Genomic DNA, 23,638 nt, shown 5'->3' on the forward strand with positions numbered 1-23,638 from the left:
GGGCGGCTGTTAAAGAGCTGGGCCAATACTCAGAAATAATCTGGGTAGGAGTACTGCTGATCTAGGATCAGGTTCCCCCCCCTGTCCATATAGTCTTATTCATTATTAATCTGAACAAAAATATAAATGCAACCATTTCAAAGATTTGACTTAGTTACAGTTCATATAAGGAAATTAATATTGAAATAAATTAATTAGGCCCTAATCTACGGCTTTCACATGACTAGGGGGGCCTTGGAGGACATAGGCCCACCCACTGGGGAGCCAGGCCCAGCCAATCAGAATGAGTTTTCCCCCACTAAAGTGCTTTATTACAGACAGAAATACTCCTCAGCACTGATTGGCTGTAAAATGCTCCTATTGATTTCTCCTGCCGGAGCGGCATCTGTTGTCAAACTGGGAAAACTGTTCTAACTTTTATCTAGTGAAAATGGCTCTGTCATTTCCTGGTTGCTAAAATTCGATACTGTTAGCTCAATTTCAGTTTATCTGAGAAAACAAGCACTGAATAGTGTAGGGAATCATTGTACCGTCTAAATTGTAACACAACAAATATAGTTTTTACAGCTGTTTTGTAGCTGGTAGACCAAAACCGAAAGTTGCTTTCGGTTTTGGTCCACCAGCTTTAAACAGTGGTTTCAAACAGCTGTTTTCAAAATGATAAACAATTCTGTGTAGCACCTGGAGATTAACCTGTGCCAGATCCTGTCCCCCAGTCTAGCAACTCTATATCTGTGTTAACTTTTGACCGGTTCCTTCCTTTGTGTCCTCAGACTGCTTTGAACACTGCGATGGTGGCGTTCTGTAAACAGTGTGTGTGCGCGCATCTAGGTGATAAGGGATTATGCAGATACTGATCTATGCGTTTGGCATGAGGGCCTTGAGACTAGTGTGTAGAGAGAGGGAGAGAAAGGGAGGGATGATCGTTACATGCACACTGTAACATACAGACCCACAACTATACAAATATTTAGCAGATGTTATTCCGGGTGTAGTGAAATGCTTGTGTTCCTAGCTCCAAAAGTGCTGTAATATCTAACAATTCACAAAAATATACACACATCTAAAAGTAAAATAATGGAATTAAGAAATATATAAATATTAGGATAAGTAATGTCGGAGTGGCATTGACTAGAATACAGTTTATACATATGAAATGAGTATCATTTGCGTCTCACCACTAGGGTTGTGAAATTCTGGTAAATGTGCAACCCAACTCACCACTCAAAAACAAATGTGTCGGTTGGCCATCACTCTGTATAGCTGACTGGGTGTGTTTTTGTTGGGTGTCTTTCCCCTGGTCCACAGGTATCTCCTCCAGCCCAAAGGGAACGGGAAGTCCAAGACAGACGACCTGGGCTCTCTGAGGCTCAACGTAACCTACACCGAGGACAATGTGCTGCCATCCGCCTGCTACACACCGCTCCGCACGCTGCTGCTCAAGTCCCCAGACATTAAGGTGCTAACCTCAGACCTGTCTAATTCACATACCTGCTCCTGTCTGTCGGTCTGTCTGAATGGTACATTATGCTCATTAAGGAACTTAAAGGAATTGCTAGTTGATACTTCCAGTCATTGCACTAACGCTAGTTAGCTTTGGCTCGTGAAACTACCTCTAACTTCCTTCATACTGGACATAAAAATGGGAAGTAGATAAAGGGCATCATTGCCAAAATCCCGAAGTCTCCCTTAAAGGAAGAAAGTTGTGAGTGTACAATAGAGGACGCGTAGGACCGACAATCGGTTAAAACTGTCACTGGTCAAACATCGCCTACAGCCCCCACATTGTATTCCACACCGTTGCCAGTAATTTGTCATGAGTGGTGGCTGTATACATGTGGAATTGCAGTCAACCAATAACCATTAGTGGCTGACCAATCATCACTCACGGTATGGTGCCTTTATCTCTGTCTCTATTTATCGCTCTTCTCCGTCTCAGCCAATCTCGGCGTCAGCGGCCCACATTCTGGGGGACATCTGCAGGGAGAGGTATGAGGCGGTGCTGCCCGTGGTCCGCCTGCTACTCCACCACAGCCGCCTGGTGTCCTTCGTCTCCGCCATCGCTGCCCTGGAGCTGGAGAACACTCAGTGAGTAGTACACACTTCTCCTCGGCCCTATGAGCTCTGGACAAAAGTAGTGCTCAATAAAGTGAATAGGTATCCTGACCTCTGAACCCGGTCTTGTCTGTCTAGGGAGGCCAACACCATTTTCCGTGGCAACTCCCTGGCAACACGCTGCATCGATGACATGATGAAGATTGTAGGGCGGAGCTACTTGACGGTCACCCTGAAGCCTGTATTGGATGAGGTAATGTACATCATATGTTACCTAGGTAATGATGTGAGCCAATTGATTATATCATAGATTAACACAGATCCTAAGAAGTAAGCTGTGCTATGAACCAAATCATGAAAGCTCATTAGCCTAGGAACAACATGTTTGAAAATGCATAACATCTTCAATTTCTTTTGTAGATTTGTGAATCAAACAAAACCTGTGAGATTGACCCGATCAAACTGAAAGAGGGAGACAACGTTGAGGTCAACAAGGTACAGTATACATTTGTCCGGTGCATCGCAAGCTTGCTATCAGTATATCGTGTAGTGGTGGGGTGGTATACAGAATGAAGTGTTAATAAGCGACGTGTGTGTCCGTCCTCTCTCCAGGAGAACCTGCAAGGGTACGTTCAGAAGGTGTTCTCGTCCATCACCCAATCCAGCTCCAGCTGTCCCCCGCTCATGTGTGACGTGTTCCGCTCGCTGCGTCAACTGGCCTCCAAGCGGTTCCCAGGTGAGCAGGGCATCACGTGCATCTTTATCCTCTCTACTCCCCTTCATCCTACCTCCTCATCCTCAGCATGATTTCAAAATTTCGGAAAACTTTCCAAAGTTCCCGGGTTTAAAAAAAACTCCGTTTGGTGGTTTGCCGAACTTTCCGGGAAAGTTTCTGGAGTTTTGTAACCCTATTCCTCAGTCACAGCTCTCTCATCGATACTTACTGTGCCTCATCACATTAGAGAGAACGTCCACTAACCACAAAAATGTTTCTGAGATGTTTTCATACCGCAAATATCGAGTTGATCTCGTGTAGATCCTGTTGTAAGCATTTGTGTAGACTGGTCCAGGTCTCTATCCAAAAGAAAAGATGATAGATTAGATTCAGAAATATTATGCCAGTCTTTCCCAAGTATTATCTAGTTACTTTATATTAAAAAAAGACTCTGATAAAGTATCTTCCATCAGTAAGCAGCATGTTGTAGATACCATGTCCACCATGAGGTGGAGCCAGAAGCCTGACTAAAGTGCAGGAGGTTGTCCCGTAGTATGACAGAGGCCCTTCAAGTAAACACTTGTGTTGGAGCTTGGTGTAAGTCATGTTCTCATTAACCACCATGCTTATACGAATTAGCACCTTTTTTAAAGGGATAGCTCACCCAAAACAAAAAACGACATCCTTGTTTTCTTACCATTGAGCAGTCAATGGATAAGGACAGGGAGCAAGCCAAGCTTTGGTTTTATCTTTCCTTCACCTGTCTCCTCCTTCTCTCCCTTCCTCCTCTCCCCTGCAGATGATCCTCATGTCCAGTATTCGGCGGTCAGCAGCTTCGTGTTCCTGCGCTTCTTTGCCGTCGCCGTTCTCTCGCCACACACCTTCCAGCTCCGCCCACACCATCCTGTGAGTATGCCCATATGCCTATATTTTTTTAAACTTTTGTGTCACATCGGAGGTATCCCTTGTGTTTACGCTGTAGTGATATGGTATAGCTACTTAGACGTGAAGTGCTCCCCTTATTCATTTAGCAGCGACGCCTCACATTTTTTCTACTTACCCAGAGTTAGTGCAAGATTCTCATGGATACCATTTTTATGTCTGCATGTAGTTTGAAGTTAGCATTTGCTAACTAGCATTAGCACAGTGACTAAATTGCTAACTAGCATTAGCACAGTGACTGAATTGCTAACTAGCATTAGCACAGTGACTTGAAGTCTTTGGAAGCAGCTAGTTATAGGAACAGCTAGCAGCATTGGCTAGTTAGCAATGGCTTGCGAAACTTCCTTAAACGTCCTTCAAACTGCACACAGAGACAAAAATGGTATCCATGAGTTCATCTGACTCTAGGTAAGTAGAAAAAGGGCTTCATTGCCAAAAATCTTGCACTATCCCTTTTCATGCATTTGAGTAAAATGTTCTTTAAAAATAAAAATCACAGGTGACGACCTCAGTCATTCTACAACAAAAAAAGAATTGAACATTCCAAAAGAACATCCCAAATATCACGCTCTTCCATGAACAAATCGCTCCAGCAGTGACCACGGCAGCAACAAAGAAAAACAAACATTGAAATCCAGGAACACCTTTGTAAAGTGGCAGGGTAGCCTAGAGGTTAGAGCGTTGGACTAGTAACCGGAAGGTTGCAAGTTCAAATCCCCGAGCTGACAAGGTACAAATCTGTTGTTCTGCCCCTGAACAGGCAGTTAACCCACTGTTCCTAGGCTGTCATTGAAAATAAGAATTTGTTCTTAACGGACTTGCCTAGTTAAATAACGGTAAAATAAAAAGTAGGCTAGGACAATGGCTAAACCAAGCTTGAAACATCAGTCAACTGTTTTATAATAAAGTTGCACTAGGCCTTCTACTGAATTTTTAGCCAAGTTATTCTAATGAATCCCATGTAGCCTATGATATTACTGTGTTGGCCTAATTAGCATTTTACTATGTCAATTATTAGTAAATGTACCTGTACTGGAGCCTAAATGTTAGAATTTGGTCCAACAGGTGATAGGCCTATTTTTCTTTTGTGTGCAAAATCCCAGGACAATCCTTTCACTTAGATTACTGCAGTAAGCCCATACCCAAGTTCTCCTAAGGCTGTGAGCATCGCTAAAAGCATTTCAGACCATTTAAATACAGTAAGAGTCTGTATGATATTTACTCCAGAAGTACATGCTCATTGGTCCTTAAAAAGGACGTTTAGAGAATCTGTAATCGATTTAGGATGGTGCGGTGAGGGACCAGAGGTGGGTGGGTGTGTGTGTGTGTGTGTGGTACTACTCTCCTCTAATCCGCCGGCCAGTGGTTGCGTATGAAGTGTTGTTGATGCTGAAGACTATTAGACCTCTGAGGAGATGGAGGTTTGCCTTCGATCATTCCCAGAAGGTCATCTTCAGATGGAGCTGAAGGGAGAATTCGTAACGGGGAGAATTCTGTGGCAAGCTGAAACTCCTTTGAAATCAGGGCTGACTAAAAAGCATGCAAAGAAGCCATTTAGCACAGCAGAACTAAGTAGCAGTGGCTTTAAATGTGAAATGTACATTCACTGTAGGCCTACATCATACAACACATACTGTACATGTTGCATGCAATGATGTAATTACATGCATGTACATTGGAATTTCACTTATTTCCAAAATGGCGGAATGGTGTGTAGGCTACCCAAATTTGCTATGTTTGTCAAATGATTTATGTTAGTAAAATAACTGTTCCATAATAAGAGATGACAAAGGCTGAACAAGACAAAAATGCTTAGTAATTCTTGAATCTCAAAAATTGCATATTTGGAAGGGTAGATGACATAAGTGTTTCTGATTTAATTCCTGGAGGACGCTCGGGGAGAGCACATTTTTATTCTAACACAGCAATTACACACCTGATTCGAATACTCAACCTATCATCAAACCCTTGATTGACTGAGTTACGAGTGTTTAGTACTGGGTTAGAACAAAAAGTGAGGGTCCCCATGACTGATTTGAGAAACTTGATTAGATTCCAAAAATGTTTTGATGCATATTCACATAAGCTGACTGTTTTTACACTGATTTCTGAAAAATGTGTTTCCCAATCATCATTGTGAAACACATTTTTGTGATATAAACGGTCATATTCATTAGGCCACGCAACGGATAGATTTATAAACACAACAATAACAATAAGTTATTGGACAAGCACAGCTAGTCCCTCCCCGTTTAAAAAAAAAAAAAATATTAAAAATGTATTCTGTTCGGTGCCTTAAAACATGACCCTGGTATTTGACGTCTTTTGTACACTCATCTGTCAGGACCTAGAGGTCTCCCGAACACTCACTCTAATCTCCAAGACCATCCAGACTCTGGGGAGCTGGGGTAGCCTGTCCAAAAACAAACTGGTATGTATTCATGTATGTCTGTCTTATCAGCCTGTCACCATGCCCACCAATCAATTTATCAATCTTCCCTTGTGTGTCTTATCAGTCAGTCAACATGTCTATCATATCATTCATCCCACTGGGCACATCAGTTGAAGGTCTATTTTTGATAAACATTTGGTTGAGTTGTCAACTAATGTGAATTCAACGTCAAATCAACAAAACATTTCACCATGTCATTGGATTTATGTTAAAAGTCGACAACAACAAAAAAGACAATGCCCTTATTGATGACTTTTTGCAAATCCAATTAGTTTTCCATGTTGATTCAACATCATCATATAGATTTTTGGGTGGTGAAATGATGTGGAAACGATGTTGATTTAACCAGTTTTTGCCCCACGGGTTGTCTGTAGGTCTGCTCTGAGTAAAAGTAACACTTTTTGTCTGTGTTTTTGTCTTTAGTCTAGTTTTAAAGAATCCTACATGTACGATTTCTTCAAATCATTCCAAGAAGACAAATGTATTGGAAAAGTAAAAAAGGTGAGTTTTTGGTTGTGAACCTTCCTATTACATTATATTTTGTAGACCATGTGTCAAAACTTTTACCAACCACATGTTAGTAAATCAGTTTTCCATGTTAGTTTTTTTTTTGCATTGCTGATTTTGCATGGTGTTTCCCTCTAACATTGTGTGTTTGTTTGTAGTTCCTAGACGAGATCTCCTCCAACATCAGTAAGGAGTCCAGCGGGGTGGAGGATTCTGTGGTTCTCAAAGAGGGGTGAGTGGCTCACATCCAGCTGACACTAAGACCACACTCGACGAGCTGTGTAAGGCAATAAGCAAGCAAGAAAATGTTCATCCAGAAGTGGCGCTCCTAGTGGCCGGGGACTTTAATGCAGGCAAACTTAGATCAGTTTTTACCTAATTTCTACCAGCATGTCACATGTGCAACCAGAGGAAGAAAAATAAAAACTCTAGACCACCTTTACTCCACACACAGAGACGTGTACAAAGCTCTCCCTCGCCCTCCATTTGGCAAATCTGACCATAATTCTGTCCTCCTGCTAAAGTTTTTGCTTGTAAGCAGGAATCAGGAAGTACCAGTGACTCGGTCAATACGGGCGTTGTCAGATGACGTGGATGCTACGCTACAGGACTGTTTTGCTAGCACAGACTGGATGTTCTGGGTTTCATCCAATGACATTGAGGAGTATACCACTTCAGTCACCGGCTTCATCAATAAGTGCATCGACGACGTCGTCCCCACAGCGACCGTATGTACATATCCGAACCAGAAGCTGTGGATTACAGGCAACACCCGAACCGAGCTAAAGGTTAGAGCTGCCGCTTTCAAGGAGTGGAACACTAATCTGGACGCTTATAAGAAATTCCGCACTGCTCTCAAACAGCCAAAGCATTAATAGAGGACTAAGATTGAATCCTACTACACCGGCTCTGACACTTATCTGATGTGGCAGGGCTTGCAAACCATTAGACTAAAAAAGGGAAACCCAGCCGCGAGCTCCCCAGTGGCACGAGCCTACCAGATGAGCTAAATGCCTTTTTTATGCTTCGAGGCAAGCAACACTGAAGCATGCATGAGATCACCAGCTGTTCCGGGCGACTGTGTAATCACGCTCTCCGTAGCCGATGTGAGCAAGGGCCAGACGGATTACCAGAACGTGCACTCGGAGCATGCGTGGACCAACTGGCAAGGGTCTACACTAGAGGTCGACCGATTTCAAGTTTTCATAACAATTGGAAATCGGTCATTTTGGATGCCGATTTTTGCAAATGTTTTATTTTATTATATATATATATATATATATATATATATATATATATAATACTTTTTTTACAACTTTATTTAACGAGGCAAGTCAGGTAAGAACACATTCTTATTTTCAATGACGGCCTAGGAATGGTGGGTTAACGGCCTTGTTCAGGGGCAGAATGACAGATTTTTACCATGTCAGCTCAGGGATTCAATCTTGCAACCTTATTGTTAACTAGTCCAACGCTCTAACCACCTGCCTCACGAGGAGCCTGCCTCTTACGCAAATGTAGTAAGAAGCCAAGGTAAGTTGCTAGCTAGCATTAAACTTATCTTATAAAAAACAATCAATCATAATCACTAGTTAAACTTGTAATATCATCAACCATGTATAGTTATCTAGCGTGTCCTGCGTTGCATATAATCGATGCGATGCGCATTCGCGAAAAAGGACTGTCGTTGCTCCAATGTGTACCTAACCATAAATATCAATGCCTTTCTTAAAATCAATACACAGAAGTATATATTTTTAAACCTGCATATTTAGCTAAAAGAAAGGTTAACAGGCAATATTAAACAGGTGAAATTGTCACTTATCTTGCGTTCATTGCACACAGAGTCAGGGTATATGCAACAGTTTGGGCCGCCTGGCTCATTGCGAACCAATTTGCCAGAATTTTACGTAATTATGACTTAACATTGAAGGTTGTGCAATGTAACAGCAATGTTTAGACTTATGGATGCCACCCGTTAGATAAAATACGGAACGGATCCGTATTTCACTGAAAGAATTAAAGTTTGGTTTTCGAGATGATCGTTTCCAGATTCAACCATATTAATGACCTAAGGCTCGTATTTCTGTGTGTTATTATGTTATAATTAAGTCTATGATTTGATTGAGCAGTCTGACTGAGCGATGGTAGGCACCAGCAGGCTCGTAAGCATTCATTCAAACATCGCACCCATGCGTTTTTTTGCCAGCAGCTCTTCGCAATGCTTCAAGCATTGTGCGGTTTATGACTTCAAGCCTATCAACTAATCCGAGATTAGGCTAGTGTAACCGATGTGAAATGGCTAGCTAGTTAGCGGGGTGCACGCTAATAGCGTTTCAAACGTCACTCGCTCTGAGACTTGGAGTAGTTGTTTCCCTTGCTCTGCATGGGTAACGCTGCTTCGAGGGTGGCTGTTGTTGATGTGTTCCTGGTTCGAGCCTAGGTAGCAAGGAGAGGGATGGAAGTTATACTGTTACACTGGCAATACTAAAGTGCCTATAAGAACATCCAATAGTCAAAGGTATATGAAATGCAAATTGTATAGAGAGAAATAGTCCTGTAATAACTACAACCTAAAACTTCTTACCTGGGAATATTGAAGACTCATGTTAAAAGGAACCACCAGCTTTCTTATGTTCTGAGCAAGGAACTTAAACGTTAGCTTTCTTACATGGCACATATTGCACTTTTACTTTCTTCGCCAACACTTTGTTTTTGCATTATTTAAAACAAATTGAACATGTTTCATTATTTATTTGAGGCTAAATTGATTTATTGATGTATTATATTAAGGTAAAATAAGTGTTCATTCAGTATTGTTGTAATTCTCATTATTACAAATTTTAAAAAGTAAAAAATCGGCCGATTTTAATCGGTATCGGCTTTTTTGGCCCTCAAATAATCGGTATCGGTGTTGAAAAATCCTAATCGGTCGACCTCTAGTCTACACTGACATTTTCAACCTCTCTTTGACCGAGTCTGTAATATCTACATGTTTCAAGCAGACCACCATAGTCCCTATGCCTAAGGCCCTGTAACCTGCCTAAATGACTACCGCCCGTAGCACTCATGGCAGTTGTCATGGCTCAAGTCAACGCCATCCCGGAAACTCTAGACCCACTCTACTAATTCGCATACTGCCCCAACAGATCCACAGATGACACAATCTCAATTGTACTCCACACTGCCCTTTCCCACCTGGACAAAAGGAACACCTATGTGAGAATGCTGTTCATTGACTACAGCTCAGCATTCAACACCATAGTGCCCACGAAGCTCATCATTAAGCTAAGGACCCTGGGACTAAACACCTCCCTCTGTAACTGGATCCTGGACTTCCTGGTGGGCCGCACCCAGGTGGTAAGGGTAGGCAACAACATCTGCCATGCTGATCCTCAACACAGGGGACCCCTCAGGGGTGCGTGCTTAATCCCCTCCTGTACTCCCTGTTCACCCACAACAGCGTGGCCAGGCACGACTCCAACACCATCATTACGTTTGATGACACAACAGTGGTAGGCCTGATCACCGACCACGATGAGACAACCTAAAGGGAGGTCAGAGACCTGGCAGTGTGGTGCTAGGACAACAACCTCTCCCTCAATGTGAGCAAGACATAGGAGATGATCGTGGACTACGGGAAAAGGAGGGCCGAACACGCCCCCATTCACATCGACGGGGCTGATGTGGAGTGGGTCGAGAATTTGAAGTTCTTAGTTTGTTGGGGATGTGGACAAACAATCATGGTCCAAACACATTAAGACAGTCGTGAAGAGGGCACGACAACACCTTTTCCCCCTCAGGAGACTGAAAAGATTTGGCATGGGTCCCCAGATCCTCAAAGTTCTACAGCTGCACCATCGAGAGCATCCTGACCAGATGCATCACCGCCTGGTATGGCAACTACTCTGCATTCGACTGTAAAGCGCTACAGAGGGTAGTGCGTACAGCCCAGGACCTATATACTAGGCGGTGTCATAGGAAGCTCCCCCCCCCCCCCCCCCCCCCCCCCTTGTTTTTACACTGCTGCTACCTTGACTAACCTGTACCCCTTCTCATAGACTCGGTACCGTTAACCCCTGTATATAGCCTCATTGTTATTTGTCTTACTTTTGTAACTATTTTCTTAACTGCATTGTTGGTTAATGGCTTGTAAGCATTTCATGGTAAGGTTGTATTATACCTGTTGTATTCGGCTCATGTGACAAATACAATTTAATTTGGGTTTTGGCTAGTGGGGTAAAGATTTTGTGCCTGTTTCCTGGACTGAAAGTGCTTTTTAGTCCAGGACTAAATCTTTAATGTAAAAAGTTAGGTGACTTTAGTTTGAGCTGACCAGAGGGGTTTGTCACTAAGAGGGATCATTGACTTTGATATATATTTCTGGTTCCATAAAGAAAGCTACACATAAAAATGGGTTGTTGGCTGTAAAGTTATACTTACTGTGTCAATGTCAAGTCTATATTTATTTTACTACAGGGAGGTACAGAAGCGGGCCCAGGGAAGGAAACGCATCGGCAAGAACTTTAAGAAGAGGTGGCTTAGAGTGACCAACAGGGAGCTCTCCTACCACAAGCATAGAGGTGAGACATGCACACACACTCACACAGATTCACAACCACACACGCCACCACCACAGAGTCCCCCATAGGGGGCAGTGTTGGACCAGATCCCTCCATGGGCAAGGTTTTTTATTTTTTATTTTTTTATTTCACCTTTATTTAACCAGGTAAGCTAGTTGAGAACAAGTTCTCATTTGCAACTGCGACCTGGCCAAGATAAAGCATAGCAGTGTGAACAGACAACACAGAGTTACACATGGAGTAAACAATTAACAAGTCAATAACACAGTAGGTTAGCCAGTTGTTTTGAAATTGTGGATTTTCTAGACATGCAACACTGTTTGGACAAGGCTCTTAGCTTTTATCTCCCAGGGGAGATGGTGAATATATGGAGCTCTATCCACAGGTATCTATCCACGGGCCACTGGTCTCCCACAGAGAGGGGGAGGAATGCAGGAAGTAAGCTCTGTTCATTATAATGAGAGCCAGCCAGAGAGTGGCAGAAGAGGAGGGAGAGTGAGAACCCTGGTCATTATAGTGGAGCCTACCTGGCGGGTGTCCTGTACTCTACTCCTCAGCTCACCTCAGTGGAGCACACACACACACACACGCTAGGCTCCTGGTTTCTCTGCCAGGCTCCTGTAATTCTTGAAGAGAGCCTCTCTTGAAGAGAGGCTATGAGACGCTGGGGGCTGCTGCCATAGCAGTATCGCAGTATCGCGCATACACCAGATGCATGAAATTTGAGGTCAAAGTATGCTGGTATGAAAAACGACCCTACAATTACACAAAAAATAGGCTTCTAGTTGGCACATTTTGTGGTTTTTGGCTCAACTGTCAGAAGTTGAAGCTGAGCAAATCAGAGGACTTCACCTCTAGCTCTCTGCTTTGTCCCCAATGACAACAAGGCATGTTGAAATCAAGCCTAGTAATCAGACCTAACCTGATGGCCGGAGATCTGCAATAAGCTCATATAGGCCTAGTTCATTTGTTTCATATTCCAAGTCAAGTCTTCTGATCTGCTTAGACTTTGTCAGACCTCTCCGATCTCTAAGTCCTATGAAAGCCAATAGCAGCCAGACGCTTTCAGCCATATTGTACATGGTGTGATAGCCTGGACGTTGCATAAACGAGCCGAAGGTCTTGTGTAACACTGTGTTTTTGTTTTTCCCTCCACTCTAATTATTGTTGAAATGTCAAGTAATCTTTTTCAATCAGTTACGTAAATTGTTTGGAACAGGCCCCAGCCAAATCCAACCTTCCGTTAATTTACTGCTGCTCCCAGGTCCATGGCACACTCCACCAAGAATGTTCCCTCAGCACTCTTCTCAACAATTACCAAGGCTCATTTCCTCATTCACTCTGTTGTGTCAGTTTTGGTGCGTGTCAGGGGGCTAGGGAGGTATGTGTAAGGTAATATTCATCATATGTACCAGTCAAGTTTGGACACACCTACTTATTCAAGGGTTTTTCTTTATTTGGACTATTTTCTACATTTTAGAATAATAGTGAAGACATCTAAACTATGAAATAACACATGGAATCATGTAGTAACCAAAAAAGTTAAACAAATCAAAATATATTTGAGATTCTTCAAATAGAGACTGTTGACCAATAGCATTACTGTTCAGTTAACTTCCAATCACATCATCAGACCTAAATGATGTTACCACAATAGCACCTACTGCTTCACAGGGGTGTGATAGAATGGTTGCCTGGCTACCCAGACTCTTTGCTTTGGCCAAATGCTACGCCACACCCACGGATGTTAGTTTTTTTCTCCACAATGAATCTGGATCTGAGTATGTCTCTAACCCTTCACCGACTGCGGACACATTTGGTCTGTCTGATTGGTCCAGAAAACATTGGGTTGGGCCAGAGCCAGAACACGTGGGTAAAGCAGAGGTTTGATAATTCTTCATTGAATTTGGTACTCTGATTTGGTCATACACGATCCAATTGCTTATTACTTTTTGTACCATGCCCCTCATTCCCCTAGTCACCACAAATTACTTCAATGACAGAATTTAGTGTGAGTATGCAGGCTAACAGAATGGAGGATGTGGAGAGCAACACAGAGGAGGCTGTTGAGTGTTGATAAAAGTGAGGTTGAGGGTTGGGCCTGCCTACACGTGCGTATCTGCTTGCAGCTGTATGTGTGTGAGTTTGTGAATGTTATCGTTAGTTTGTGTGTATATCTTTGAAAGTTTGTTTCATGTAAATCCTGGCCTCGACTCAGGGCAACGGGCCCTACAGCTCCAGCCTTCTCCTAGTCCTTCTCAAGTCTTTGGAGAAAAGTAAACTCACATGAACTCTTTGAAGAAAGAATCCAGTCTAGATCCATTGGTCTCCGGAGGGTTCCCCCCCCCCCCCCCCCCCCCCTTTTACCGTCAACGGTCAATCTTGACACATTTCATTATCCATTTATTTTGTTTTTGTTGGAATGTGGAAAACCTGCTGTCAGCGTATGCATCAATATTGAATTCCATAGGGAGTTAGCTTGGTTTAACTCCATTATTTTATTGACCGAGGATGCACTTCAGAACATGGTTTGAAAAGAAATGTGGGGCCTGCAAACAGCTGCAATTTAAACTATATTTATTTGATAATCATCAGAAAATACATGTTTGGTGAAGGATCCAACTTCCTGATGTTAATTCATCAAGTTTTGGTATTGGGTGTGTAGGTTTGGGAGATTGTAGGTTGTATTCTATACTCTCACAACATTTGCTCATTCCTCCACAACCACATGCCATAGATAAGCATAGATGTTGTTACCCATGCACGTTCATTTGTGTGTTCATCTGTGTGTGTTTTTTGTGTGTGTTGGAGTGGTCTCTGGAGCTGTGCCCTGCCACTGCAATGCTGGCTCTGTTACAGCAGAACAGGCAGACAGATGGGGCCTCTAGATTGGTGTAACTCTAAATTGACAGTGACAACTGGGTTTGGGCAGTGCAGCTGAAGCACTATGGGCTCTGGTGGTGCTGTTTGGGGGGTTAGTAATAGTCTGTGCTAAGTTTGAAAGGCATTTGGGAGGTTTTGAACTAAGTCTCATGTTGCTGTGAGTGTGTGCTGTCTCATAACTTAATTTTTATTTTTTTATATGGGTTTCAATTTGTAATGGAAGGGAGAAGGACATTTGAGACGCAACCTAGTTGTGTTGCCCTCGGCTGAAGTGTGTCTGGGTTCACTTTCAGACTAGTTTGTGTGCATGATTTAATTTTTTCATATTGGCAGGAGATTTCAGTAAAATTGTGAAGAGAACCATGGATCAGAATGTTCAGATGTGCATCTGATTGCCTAGACATAATGCTACTGGCAACAATGCAGCACATTGAACATCACATTGTAATAAAGTGCATTTCTAATTGGGATTTAGATCATTCATTGAGTCTAGCTCTGCTCTAGATTTGGGACTCCTGTTGGATATTGGAACGACTCAGAGAGAGGAACAACATAAATAATGTACCAGAATGCAGTAACGTAGCCAGAGTAGTGAAGATCTGTGTTTACAACTTCAGTGATTTGTAGCCTGCTGTCCGGAGATGAACTGAAGTGTGTGTGTGAGCACTGAACTGGAAGGCAGGAGATATGCAGAGAACCTGATGGTGCTGGAGGTATGCGTGGCGGGGTCGGGGGGGTCCGTCGGACTGGCAATGCGGAGGAAGAGGAAGGTGGCAGGCAGAGAAAAGCGCTCCCTCTTAAATGAGAGATTGATATGGCAAAATTCATCACACACACCCAATGCACCTTGATTCACATATGTAAGGGAGAGCGAAAGAAAAGGGGGGGGTGGTTGTATGTGCAGATAAGTATCATCAGTGGATCAGACACTTCACTCTATCAGCTAGATGAAGGGAAGGAGTGTGAGCTGATAGGTGGAGACTGAAGAGAGACCAATAGCAGGAGCTGATACCGAGACTGCTTTTATAACTGTGCATGATTTGTGTGTTTTGGCCCGGGCTTTTGTCAGACACAGTGCTGGAAATGGTCTATCGACTGTAAAAAGAATGTTCTCGATTTGTATTTTTGTTGGACGGGTATGTGAAAACTGTAATGCAGTAGTAAGGGTCACATGGTGTAAGAACTCAATGTTCCTCCTAGTGATGTAGCTTGACCAAGACGACTTTGGTGGGTTCCAGATTATTCTTTAACAGTTGAAGAATATTACTATATAATTTATCCAGAGACGGGATTCTTTCTGTTGTTGAGACTAGCTACTATCCTTACTTGTTACAGTAGCCTGTTTTTATATAAGGGTAAGAGAGCCCAATGTAGACATTTTGTGTGTGTGCATATATTTACGTTTATTTTTGTTTTCCAAGGGAAAGAAGCACTCTGCATTATGCCTGTGAAGAATATCCAGGCTGTGGAGAAACTGGACGAAAGTGCCTTTAACCGCAAAAATGTAAGCAGGACTTGGGACCCCCTCAGCCTGTCTCATGACTGTCTATTGTGGTCTGTTTAGAGCCAGTAGTTTTCCCTGGCCACCTACCTGACCAGTAAACGGTCAAGCACAGTTATACTATAAGCTAATGCAAAGGCTCAGAGGTTTTCCTGGTCAGGTCAACAGATCAGGATACTCCTGTGGTCCTATGTAAGTTGTGAGGGAAGTTCTTTGAGTTTACGCATTGAATTTGAACAGATACACATGTGGCCTATGAGTGTCTGTTATTAAATAAAATAACCATCTTAATTGTGTGCAAAGGGCAATTAATTTTACACCATATTCACAGCCTGTCAGATATTGTATGTAATGTGTTATAGACGACTCCTCTTTCCTCTCCCTTTTTAGATGTTCCAGGTGCTCCACAGTGAGAAGCCGCTGTACGTGCAGGCGGGGAACTGCGTGGAGGCCAGTGAGTGGGTGGAGGTGCTGAGCCAAGTGAGCCGCTGTAACCCGGACCGCCTGGGCACCTTCCACCCCTCGGCCTACTTGGCCGGAGCCTGGCTCTGCTGCAGGAGCCTGAGTGACAGCCAGCCGGGCTGCAAACCCTGCACACCGTGAGTACTCAACTCTGAATCTCAAACCAACCTCTAGTCCCTAGATCAGGGCGCCCCAATAGCTCTTCTCCAATAACATTTTATTACACGTTGTATAATCACCAGGAAATGACCTCATTGATTTTAATAGAGGAAATCTGTTCCCAAGTATCACCATGCATAAATAGAGAGGCATACAGTGAGCTCCAAAAGTATTGGGACAGTGACATATTTTTTTCTTGTTTTGGCTCTGTACTCCAGCACTTTGGATTTTAAATTATACAATAACTATGAGGTTAAAGTGCAGACTGTCAGATTTAATTTGAGGATATTTGTCACGATCGTCGTATTGAGGAGACCAAAGCGCAGCGTGATGTGAATACATCTTTTTAATGAAAGACGAAAAACACGAAGTACACTAAACAAACAAAATAACAAGACAAACGTGACCGCTAGCAAAACTGAGTGCAAACATGCAACATCACAGACAATAATCCACAAAATACCCAAAGATGATGGCTGCCTAAATATGGTTCCCAATCAGAGACAACGATAAACAGCTGCCTCTAATTGAGAACCAATCTAGGCAACCATGGACATGCATAAACGCCAAGATGGTAAACAACCCCATAAACCTATAAAACCCCTAGACAGTACAAAAACACATACATCACCCATGTCACACCCTGACCTAAACAAAATATATAAAGAGAACAAAGAATACTCAGGTCAGGGCGTGACAGTATTACAGCACTTTGTACAAAATCTCCCAATTTTACAGGACCAAAAGTATTGGGACAAATTCACTTATGTGTAGTAAAAGGTTTACGTATTTGGTCCCATATTCATAGCATGCAATGACTACATTAAGTTTGACTGTACAGCATTTGCTGTTTTGTTTTGGTTGTGTTGCAGATTATTTTGTGCCCAATAGAAATTAATGGTAAATAATGTATTGTGTCATTTTGGAGTCACTTTTCTTATAAATAAAATGGAATATGTTTCTAAAAACTAAGATAATCCAGAGTGAATTATGAATAATGTTATTTGTGTATTATTTAAAAAAAGTCAAATTTACTCCTCGGCTACAGCACCCAAAGACCAATTTATAGAACTTAGTAAGAGTTGAGCATAGAACTATGAACCATCTAAAGGGTTCTATCTTGCACTCTAATCGACCAGGTGGCATTTTCGCCATATTTCTTGTACTGGTGCTAATCCTTCCCTCTCAGATCAACACAAGTTCCTAGGAGACAAAGAAATTGACCATACCGTAATCACTGCCTACTTGTATCAGACACCGGAGTCTTATATCAGTCTTATTTAGTAGGGAGCACTGTAGCGTTATTGGACAATTCCCGGTTTTCTGTTTCTTTCTAATTGGTGCTTAATAAACATGACCCTGTCTCCCCTCCCAGTACCTTGCTGGCTAACCTACAGCTGGATATCGACTGTGACCGCGAGACGGAGAGAATCTTCTCCCTCTTCACCTCCAGCTACTCCAAACTACAGAAGATGGAAGGCAAGAGGGATTCTACCTGTCAATCACCCAACTTTCACACTAATTAATATAAAAAGTATTCTTATCACAGTAGATTGTTTGTTTCTATAGTGGCTTATTGCATGAGGCATTTTCTCTGCATCTATGTGTGCTTGTGCAGCATGCATGACACTTTGATACTTGATTCACACCTGAACCGTACCCTGCTGGCTTGGATATTTTCTTTTCACATTGTCCTTTCCAGCTCGGTTCCAGCAACTATTGTGTATGACTAACGAGGCCAGCCCAGTACAGCTCTGATTGGCTTGGCTCTGTTTGGCCCTTTTTTAGTGTGAATCTGGCAACAGTAGCTTGCTGTGATAGCCTGTGATGATGACCTTATGTAATTGTCTCCTGTGGTCAGATGCGTGTGCCAGCATCGCTGTGTACCAGGGTCCTCTGAGGGAGCAGGACGACTACTCCCTGTTCACCATCCAGGACTCCAAGGAGACATTCCACACAGTGCGGCAGATCTCACACATCCTGAAGGAGCTGCAGAGAGAGCACGACACCCGCAGCGGCACCGCGCAGTACGGCAGCCAGTAAGTATACACACATGCCTATACACACACACGCCTGTCTATACTCACACACACTTGTACACATACATGGAGATGTCTATACTTACTTACTTACACACACACACACGAATAGACAGCCACGTAAATATTTCTCTATGTCTTTCTAGAGAGAATCCGATAGTTGGGAAGACATCCTAACGAGTCTAGGTGGGTCTGTCTGGCCTGAGACAGTCATTCCAGCAAATGGCAGTATGCCACCTGCCACAGTTCTACACTGGAGCCCCAGAGTGACACAGTCGGGATTGGCACTGAGAACGATGCCCGATGCCCGAGGACCAAGAACCCACACCCCCAAGGTCGCGCTCTGCCCCCGCTTCCCCCTCCACCACGTGTGACTGGACGGACGGTCCAATAGCGAAGTGTCACCTGAACCTGGTCAGAAGCTCTCATTGGTTCAGAAGAGGAGAACCTTTGTTGAGTTTTATTCTCTAGCTCTCCCCGTCTGTCTCCATCCTTTTCTCTTTCTCACACACCACTGTTCTAATCAGATGAATATGTGCTTGCTCTCGTCTTCTACTTGATTTGCACAAAGACCATACAACATCATTAGTTGGGGTGTGTTTGTGTGTGTGAATAGGCTGCTAAAATACTCCATTTTATTCACTCAAATGTTTTCAATCTCGATCGTCAACAATCAAGATGATGCTCTCACAATCTCTTGGGGCTTCACTGTTTGACGTCCGTTTACGACTAAACAGCAAGCTGACTTTGTTTCTCATTTTCTATCAAAGGGTCCACTTAACTGTACTCTCTTCTTCTTCCTCCTCTATCCACCTCTGTGCTTTGAACAAATGTAGGTGTTTCAGAGTACAGTTATGTGGATGAAACCGATCTGCCTTATTTTTCTTAATGGATGTATGTGTAACAATCTCTCGCATCCTCGAGTTAGGGACTAATGCCGAAGCACTTTACATATTTGGAATATTCCAGATGGCATCATTTTAGATACGTGGTATCAGTATACCCCCCATATCGATCAGTTCAATGATCTCGAGTACCTTCTCCTTTCCATTCCTGTACAATAACATTTATAGCCTGTAGATTTTAATAGCTAATTTTCTTACACCAAAGACGACAATATCGTAAAGGTCGACTTGGGAAAAAAGGGTATAAATGTATTTTGAATAGACTGTTTTTTAAATGGAGAGAAATACAGTATATATTTAGTTCATGTACATTTTGGTAACTGCATTGTTCCTCTTTTTAACGATTTAGACGATTTGATTGAGTGACGTTCTAATGTTCTCTGGAAATGCAGAGGGACCGTGGTCGGTAGTCTAGAAATGTCTGTCAACCATGTAGTGATGTCACTGCATATCAATCACAACAAGCTAGACAATCCCACTTCACTTGCCAATCTAGCCCCTTAGATCCTCATCACTGGCCCACATTAACTGGTAGTCAAATGTGATTGGATAGATCTACAATCAGGCAAACACACATATATTAGTTAGACCCCATTCATTGTTTTGTGTGTTTTAGACTGAGGACAACTGCTGTGTTCATAGCCAAGTGGGAAGGTGGTAATTTCCCGTTTTGAAGTCGTAAATACCAGTTGGATGCATTCACGTGCTTTGAACTAGTTGAGAAACGCTGATTGGCGAATGTGCAACAAGTTGCGTCAACTTTTAAATAAAAGTACAGCTGTCATGCTTGTAAACAAATGATAGTGTTCAAAAAAACATAGAAATTGATTTATTTTTATAAATAATGTTTTATTACATTTAACTGCCAAAAATGCTGTTATCAAGGTAATTTCCTTAGTAGGTGACAGAGGTCAGCATGTGGGAGAAGTCTGAGCTCAGGGATGATAGATGAGCTTCCCAATAGTATACTGATCAAAAACATAAATGCAACACTTTCAAAGATTCACAGTTACAGTTCATGTGAGGATATAAATTCATTAGGCCCTAATCTATGGATTTCACATGACTGGGAATACAGATATGCATCTGTTGGTCACAGATACCTTTAAAAAAAAAGTTGTGTGTTGATCAGAACCAATCAGTGTCTGGTGTGACCAACATTTGCCTTGTGTAGTGCGACACATCTCCTTCGCATAGTTGTTCAGGCTGTTGATTGTAGCCTGTGGAACCATAACCCCACTGTCACCATGTGTCACACGTTGACATCAGTAAACCGCTCACTCACACAATGCCATACACACTGTCTGCCGTCTGCCCGGTACAGTTAAACCGGGATTCATCCATGAAGAGCACACTTCTCCAGTGTGCCAGTGGCCATCGAAGGTGAGCATTTGCCCACTGAAGTCTGTTACGACGCCATACTCCAGTCAGGTCAAGACCCTGGTGAGGATGACGAGCACGCAGATGAGCTTCCTTGAGATGGTTTCTGACAGTTTGTGCAGAAAGGATTTGATTGTGCAAACCGAGTTTCATCAGCTGTCCGTGTGGCTCGTCTCAGACCATCCCAAAGGTGAAAAAGACGGATGTGGAGGTCCTGGGCTTCTGTGGTTACACGTGTTCTGGGGTTATGAGGCCAGTTGGACTTACTGCCAAATTCTTTTAAACCACGTTTTGGTAGAGAAATTAACATTAAATTCTCTAGCAACAGCTCTGGTGGACATTCCTGCAGTCAGCATGCCAACTGCACACTCCATGGCATTGTGTTGTGTGACAAAACTGCACATTTTAGAGTGGCCTTTTATTGTCCCCGGCACAAGGTGCACCTGTGTAATGATCATGCCGTTTTAAACAGCTTCTTGATATGCCACACATGTCAGGTGGATGGATTATCTTGGCAAAGGAGAAATGCCCACTAACAGGAATGTAAACACATTTGTGTAGAAAATTTGAGAAAAATAAGCTTTTTGTGTATATGAGAAATATCTGGGATATTTTATTTCAGCACATGAAATATGGGACCAACACATTACATGTTGTGTTTATTTTTTTCAGTGTAAATACGAGTTGGATTTTTTTCAAGTGGATTTTCTTCCCAGTCGTATATGTGGTAAATGTCAGTTTTTATCAGTGAGGTTGAATTTGGTAATGCACGCAGCATTAGTCCACATAGTCGCTCCGTTCTTTATATTTTTATCAGTCAACCCGTATGAACGACAGTTATGAACGCAGCAATGGTCCACAGTCGCACCGTTCTTTATATTTGTATCTGTTAACTCGTAGGAACAACCGTTTGTTAAAACAGATGCCTAGAAACTTGAGCTTGGATCAACAACAAGAAGGGAACACAGTTAGTACAGGGTTAACCATGTTTCGTATATATTTTTGTTAGGCTTATGGAAATATTTCCTGTCAGAAGTTGTCTTTGGTCCGTTGTACATTTCTATCATGCATGTCCTGTATATTTAACAGTATATATTTTTTAGAGTAACTTTTGTATGTATGTTTTTTTAACACGGCAAAAAAAATCTGTGTTGGTGCGTTACGGTACCTTGTTCTTTGTCTTCAGTGGTACTAGGAAGCTTGCTGCTTTTCTTCATGTCACAGAGTCTAATGTATGGTAGCGTGCTGCGGAGTCTGTCTATAGCTTATGCAATGTTACGGAGTTTAACTTTGTCTGGAACACCAGGGTCATGTTCATTAGAGCATGCATTGGAAACTTTTTGCAACGGGGAAAAAAGGAACCTCTACCTGTAAACAGTCAGTTTTCTTGCGTTTGGTGCCTAATAAACGTGACCCAGGTTAGGTCCCACCTGACTTTGTTTGTCAGTGGTTTTCCTAAAGGCTCTCAGGCCTCATGGTTCTTGTTCTTTGTCATTCTAATGCGTAGGGAAAGATGTCATCATGAGTTGGTTCATTGGTTTTCTTTCACTAATCTCAAAACGTTTTTCAATCATGAGGGAATTTTCAATCACTGCATCTTCTCTTCACCTCACCTCTGACAGTCAGATGTTTTATCATAATGTGTCTTTAACTTTGTCAGAACCTTTTTTTCAGACCCGTGAATCCAAACGTGCAGTGGCCTTACTAACCCACCCACACCCAAAGAGAACTTGGGGTGACAATTGTACAATGTACATGTTGGCTTGGTCAAATGGGAATGGTACTGTACGTTCTAGGGGTTTTGTTGCTTTGATCACAGTAAAGGTACAAGTGACACTGTTACCAGTCAACAGGGCCCTGTCCTTTTTAAAGTTGGATAATTTAACATAACATGGGAAGTCAAGAGTTATGGTTAGCAGTCGATCCCTCGACAGGCCTTCATGTGAACAGTATCTGTGAAGTCATCGCCATGACATCATCAGCAACCTTTCAAATGTTAAAATCAATCACTGCAAAGAGAATCGGTTGTTTTCATATTTCAAACCCGTAAACGTATCATTGCATACAGGACTGGAGTTGTTGTTGCTTTTGTTATTTAAACATTTTTGGATTATTTTTCACAACCAGAAATTCAAATCTTATCTCTTGTCTTTTATTTGAAATAATTTACAATAAAAATGTTGCCAACCCTTTCACTTCAGGTGTGTGGTCTTTACTAAATGTCAGCTCTAGGGAAGGCGGAGGAGAGTAGAAACATTAGCCATGTCCCAGATCTCTTTGTGCCGCCTTACCATTTCCTATGGTAATTGGAGTTGGTAAGATGGCACAAAAATATCTGGAACCAAGCTATAAAGACATTGAGGGAGTACACAAGAAGGGGCTATATTATTTAGCAGGTTGCTGTTTAATGGGATGACTATTGTCCTGGAGGCAGAACTGAGCAATTTCTGCTAAATGGGCCAGCTGCAAAGTCAAAATATTCTATATTGTCAAAATTCATGAAAACAAAAATGAGCTTTTTGGTTGTAGTTTAAGGTTTGGGTTCAGATTGTATGTCTTTGTGACTGTGACAGCTACTGACCACTGTAGAGCTGCCTGCAGAACAAGATTCATGATGAAAACTCCTAACCTGATATCCTTTTCATTAGATTGTTCGAAAGCTGGGGAGTCACCCAGCCAACTCTGAGATGTACAAACAGTTTTATTCAGTTTGGGAAAGGGTTTTACTATTGGCAGCACTTCACATGGAACAACTAATCAGCCACAAACCAATAAAACTATTTTTTACTTCCCAGTAATTGCCTCTGATGCCACTTCAGTGGAATCTTCTCAATACAAAGGACTTGAACATCTGTGGCATCTTGGATTTAAGTCTCTTCCCCTAGAATTTCTTTGCATAAATCAGTGCCCACGTTTGGGCTTGGGGGGGGGGGGACAAAAACAATCCTCTCGCAAGCCAAATCTAATTTAGTCCGGGGCCATGTTTGGCCCGCAGGCCCCACTTTGGACAGCCCTGCTGGAGATAATCAAGAAGTGGGAGAGAGGAGGAGTAGTG

General features: G+C 42.5%; 1 protein-coding gene across 2 annotated transcripts in view; it reads left to right on the plus strand.

Annotated features, from left to right (window-relative positions):
• The window catches only part of LOC109909031 (ras GTPase-activating protein 2-like), a 43,144-nt gene extending 20,366 nt beyond the window's left edge, over positions 1–22,778 (plus strand). The window contains exons 10-24 of one of the 2 annotated variants that reach the window (XM_020507889.2): positions 1,309–1,459; positions 1,940–2,088; positions 2,194–2,308; positions 2,476–2,550; positions 2,668–2,791; positions 3,570–3,676; positions 6,057–6,143; positions 6,588–6,665; positions 6,830–6,903; positions 11,151–11,254; positions 15,559–15,641; positions 16,029–16,237; positions 17,635–17,738; positions 18,121–18,298; positions 18,445–22,778. In XM_020507889.2, coding sequence (XP_020363478.1) covers positions 1,309–1,459; positions 1,940–2,088; positions 2,194–2,308; positions 2,476–2,550; positions 2,668–2,791; positions 3,570–3,676; positions 6,057–6,143; positions 6,588–6,665; positions 6,830–6,903; positions 11,151–11,254; positions 15,559–15,641; positions 16,029–16,237; positions 17,635–17,738; positions 18,121–18,298; positions 18,445–18,475 — 1,669 coding nt within the window. In that variant the 3' untranslated portion in view covers positions 18,476–22,778. Of the gene's footprint in view, positions 1–1,308; positions 1,460–1,939; positions 2,089–2,193; positions 2,309–2,475; positions 2,551–2,667; positions 2,792–3,569; positions 3,677–6,056; positions 6,144–6,587; positions 6,666–6,829; positions 6,904–11,150; positions 11,255–11,639; positions 13,597–15,558; positions 15,642–16,028; positions 16,238–17,634; positions 17,739–18,120; positions 18,299–18,444 lie in introns of those variants that run through there. The other variant, XM_031795924.1, reaches the window with a different exon arrangement.
• Positions 22,779–23,638: the final 860 nt, after the last annotated feature.

The sequence above is a fragment of the Oncorhynchus kisutch genome, linkage group LG18 (genome assembly GCF_002021735.2).
Source record: "Oncorhynchus kisutch isolate 150728-3 linkage group LG18, Okis_V2, whole genome shotgun sequence".
Classification (NCBI taxonomy): Eukaryota; Metazoa; Chordata; class Actinopteri; order Salmoniformes; family Salmonidae; genus Oncorhynchus; species Oncorhynchus kisutch.